The 4,915-nt window shown below is 34.8% G+C and overlaps 1 protein-coding gene across 1 annotated transcript; it reads left to right on the forward strand.

Annotated features, from left to right (window-relative positions):
- The first annotated feature begins 1,618 nt into the window (after positions 1 to 1,618).
- LOC114183285 (uncharacterized) lies at positions 1,619 to 4,656 on the forward strand. The gene is made up of 5 exons (XM_028070245.2): positions 1,619 to 2,862; positions 3,064 to 3,177; positions 3,642 to 3,802; positions 3,882 to 4,059; positions 4,135 to 4,656. The coding sequence occupies exons 1-5, from the start codon at positions 2,224 to 2,226 to the stop codon at positions 4,312 to 4,314; spliced, it is 1,272 nt and encodes a 423-aa protein (XP_027926046.2). The 5' UTR covers positions 1,619 to 2,223; the 3' UTR covers positions 4,315 to 4,656.
- The last annotated feature ends 259 nt before the right edge of the window (positions 4,657 to 4,915 follow it).

Raw genomic sequence — 4,915 nt, forward strand, 5'->3', positions numbered from 1 at the left:
AACACTAGAACAAAGACGGGTTACTACGATGAACCCTAGCTAGAACCACGAAAGTAAAGCTAGAGAAGAGAAAGTAAGGGTTGAGGACCAACTTACGTGAAATAGGAATGGAGTTTACTAGCACAACGAAGAACGGAAGCCAAATCCTAGCAAAGCTTGTTGCTGTAGTTCTAAGAGGAGAGAGGGGAACAATTTTCTAAAAAGCAGTAGAATGAGGGGGTTAAGGATGGGATTGGGGGTTTTTGACACTCTATGGATCGGTCTTAGGTCCAACAGATTAGAATAGGCCCTTAAACATTAGGGTTAGCAATAAAGTGAGTCTTACAACCGTCATCGGTATAAATTAAAAAATAATTTATTTGTATCAATTTTTTACAAAAAAAAAACTTAATTAAGAATAAAATTAAATAAATAAAATTACCTACTTAAATTATTTTAGTAAAATTGGGCAAAAGGTAATTTAAACTATAAAAGAATAAATTATATCGAATTAACTCATTACATAAAGTCATTTAAGTGTAGGCACTTTAACATCTTAGGAAATTGTGATGTCTTTGCTTATGGTCATTTTTTAATTCCATGATTTGCTCGATAGAATGCATTACGAGACTCAACATGCATGCACATGCCATACGTGTGTTTCACCAAATTAAGAATCATGTTGATGTAATCCCTCCATGAAAAGGCAAGTGGCATATATATGACTCCGCTAAATAATTTATTTTTTTACACGAAAACTTGCTTACAAATATCCAACTGAGTGCAAAATACACTCAATAAGAAGATATGCATGAAAAATAAACGTATCTTACTCTTGTTTTCCACATAACATGCTATTTCAAATTAGTTTGAAATCAAATTTCATATTTTCCCTTATTTTAGAAGTAATTATAAAAAGGCAGAATGTTAGCTGAAAGTTTTTCACTCTTCTCTTTTTTCCCTCTATAGTTGCCCCCTCATTCCAAACTTTCATCCAAAATCCACATTCTATTGTCTTCCCTACTATTTGGTTCATAGTTATTTAAAATATAAAACTTAATAAATATTTATCATAAAAAAGTGAACAGGTAGAAGAATGAAGAAAGAAAAAATATTTTTAACTCTTTTTTTTCATTTTAAAAATGTTACAACTTCTTAAAAGGATATTGAATATTTAAACAAACTCATCAAATATTGTTCCCATTCAATTTAAAATTTAAATACACAATGCACAATTTTATTGTTTATAATACACAGCTTAAATAAGTTTGTCCCATTACTAACGAAGATACATGCAATCTATATTAAAAGTATCTTCTTAAAAATTCTCTCACTAAACGAAAAAAAAAATGCATATGAAGAAAATATTAAATATGTTTACTATTTATAATATATAAGCAAGAGAATTCACAGAAAAAAGGTATCATAGGATATTCTCTCAAAGTTATTAAGTCAATATAATTAATATCAGTAGGAAAAGAAAACTATAATCATCATCATGTAAGCAGTGATGATAGGAATTGATTTGATAAAGAGAGATAAAAATGAAGAAAAAGGTTGAGGGGTCCACTGCTTGAAATGAAATAGAACAAACGAACAAGCTAAGATGACAGTTTCTACAACAACTGTCTCTTGGCTACTTTTAGAACTCAAAAACATTATTTGGAGAGAGAAACAACATCTATGTATGACTACAATTCAAGTACAACTCTGTGTTATATTGAGACAACGTGAGAGTCGGTCCTGGAACAAATTAAGGAGGGTAGACTAGTAGAGCGAGGATTTGGCAGATAAATCAGTGATTGAATATTATGATTCATGGTTACTCTAGATTGAATTTTCAGAAAATATAGCCTTTTTCTTTTCCATCTTTTCTTTTGGGGTTCAGTTACTTCCTATAAATCTCAAACCAGCAACTTCAACTCAGAAAAATCCGTGATCTTTAAGATTCCTTCTCTCTCATCATCTTCGGTCCTTGCTGAATATGTGGCTTGCCTTCTGGGGTTCTTCCTCAAATTTTTAGGCAATCTTCAAGTGCATGTTGATTTGGCTTTCAGATCACAGTGATGGGGTTTAGCTATCAATTATCAAACACTTTACTCTCTCTCTCTGGATCGAATCTTGATATGGGGTATCTTGGTTTTGCTTAAAGATTTAGTCTTGGAGACAGTGATGGTGCAAGATTGAAAGTTTGGGAGAGAGTGGTTTTTGTTATATACTTTGGATTATATATATTTGGATTAAATGGAAGATGATGCAACAATGCCTCAGGAAGATCAGAGAAACAGTGAAGGTGTAGGCATGGGGAGCCTTGGTAGATCTTCTAAGAAGTCAAAGCAGAAAAAGGTGCCACAGAGGGGACTTGGTGTGGCACAACTTGAAAAGATAAGACTAGAAGAACAGCAAAAGAGGGATGCACCTCCAATTTCACCATCTCAAACTGCTATATCATCAACCAAACCTTCATATCTGCCTCTCCCACTTAAGAATTTTAATGACTCCAATCAAACACCTTCCACAACCCTTTTAACTTGTGAGCCAACATCTGAATTTAGGTCCCGTTTGTCATTGCAACAGCAGCAACAGCAACAGCAGCAGCAGCAGCAGCAGCAGCAACCAGCCATTGATGATAAAGTTCCTAGCAATGTTCCATTGGCAAACAGTGGTGGCTTTGGAACTGGTTGGTCCGTTGTTCCTGGACACGAGAATGTTCCCAAGTGGTGCTGTTCCTATCAATTTGATTCTGAGAAGAACAGATTTGAAGTGGATGACTCAGGATTGCCAATTATACTTAGTTTACCTTTTGAATCCAACACCATTTGGTCTATGCCCAATTTGCCACAGAGAACACCACAATATCAACATCAATCTTCTTCATCAGTGGTAAGACACTTGTTTTTAGTTTCATTTTCCATATATTCATCACATTCTCTTCCCATGGAATAAAAGGATTGGTGATTTGTTTATTCAACATGTATAGTGAGTGAGTGTCTCTCTTTTTTAATTTATATGATGTGGTTTTCATTCTGTCATCTGTTCATCACATTCTCTTCCCTTGTAATATTTAACATGTATAACATGTAGGTGAATGTCTCATCAGGAACTTCATCAACATCCATGCCTCATTTCTCAATAGAGCCCCCTTCAAACCAAAGCAACAATAATGACAGTAGTGTGCTTGTGAGACCAACTGATAAGGTATGTGCAATTTCTGCTCTTAAAGTAATTTATGTGAGTCATTGAATGTGGTATATCTTCTGTTGTGATGGTCTCTTGCAAGGACACATGAACCTTTTTTTGGTCATAGGACATGGCTTCAGGAAGATTCATTGGACCCTTAGGAAGGTGGAGGTTGGTTCATAGCACTATAATCATAATTCAATTATTAGATATGAAGAATGTGTTTTACAATAGAAAGTTGTAGAATGTAGTGGATGTAATGGTGGTGGGAAAAAGGAGATGGAAGAGAAAAGTGTATGAATTACCCTTTATAATACTACTGCTAGTAACAATTTCCTCCTCTATATGCAAGAATTTCTCATCTTGTTTTGTTGAATAGTCAGATCATAATCATGTATGAACTTATAGGTTTTGAAGGAAGAGACTTTCCTTAGAAACTTTTTAGTTTATGTGATTCAATATTGGTGTTTGAAACTCTGCAGACAGTTGGAACAAAAAGGCCATACCCTTTCTCCTTGAATTATCCCCATGCCCCTGCTTTCAATTATAATTTGCAACCCTTTGCTGAAACAAGAACAAATGTAAAAACTTCCTGTGGTAACAGTGGCGAATTTAACTTTGAGGCTGGAAATTCAACTTCAAGGTAGTTTCAGTTTAACCTTTAGACCCCCTATTTTGCAGTTCTTGTCTTCTGATACAATGTGTTTCTGCACCATCTGCAGAGAAGTCACATACACTTCAGCATCCAACCCTCGTAAGCAAAACTCAAAGAGAAGAAGTCAAGAGAATGAGAATTTCAATGGAGATTTTCTCACATTGGCTCCTCCATCTCCTACTTCTTATCAACCTCCAAAGTCCAAGCCATCTTCAACTCTCTTAGCATTTCAAAACGAAAACCAGGTATGTCCTGAATTTGAGTTTCTACCTCCCATTTTGGTATATTCATGATTGATTCTTGCATTTCATTTGGTAAAGGGAAATGTAGAAGAACAAATCCCTGCCTCACCAGTGTACAGGCTGTTCAATCAACAAAAGCAACCAGTGTATGGCTTCTTCCATCAAGAACCAAAGGAGGAACAGATTGGACATACAGCAGCCAGGATTCAGAATGGTCATGAAGTGGGAGAAAATGTTGATCTTAATTTGAAACTATGAATAGAAGAACTTCTTGGCTAGTTGTTCCTCACCATGAAACTTGCATACTCATCTTTTCTCTTTGTTCTTCTAGTTTAGTTTTATTTCACTAGTGGTAGATACTCCTGAATGTGCACAAGTAGGGATGAGTATGAAAGCGACTAGTAGTAGCATGTTTTGAGTAGCAATACCTAAGGGCTTTGATGAAGCCAAACTCTAGTAGTAGCATGCCTTTGGGAATTGAGGTTATGCATTTGTTTGTTTGTTTGTTTTTCTTTTTCTTAGTGATTCCTTTCTTGCTTATTATAGTACCTGGTTCAGGAATTGGAGTAGTAACAAATATGTGCATGTGGATTGTGGAGAGATTTGATTGTGCATTGTTCTGTTTTGTTTCCTTCGGGTTCCAAAAATCTAGCTTCCATTATGGTTCTAAAACTGGCACAACAGTTTTTGGACTTATTTTGTGTGAATGTATCATTAGGTTTTATGAATGATCTGATAAGAAAATTGTGAAAAACAAAATCATGCACGTGAGATATTGTGTGAATGTATCTGTACAAAGATTTAAAATAAAAAAAACTATATTCTTATAAGTAAAGATTTTAGGACCTGTTTCAGAACT

The sequence above is a fragment of the Vigna unguiculata genome, chromosome 5 (genome assembly GCF_037176805.1).
Source record: "Vigna unguiculata cultivar grain cowpea cultivar isolate G323 ecotype 2 chromosome 5, ASM3717680v1, whole genome shotgun sequence".
Classification (NCBI taxonomy): Eukaryota; Viridiplantae; Streptophyta; class Magnoliopsida; order Fabales; family Fabaceae; genus Vigna; species Vigna unguiculata.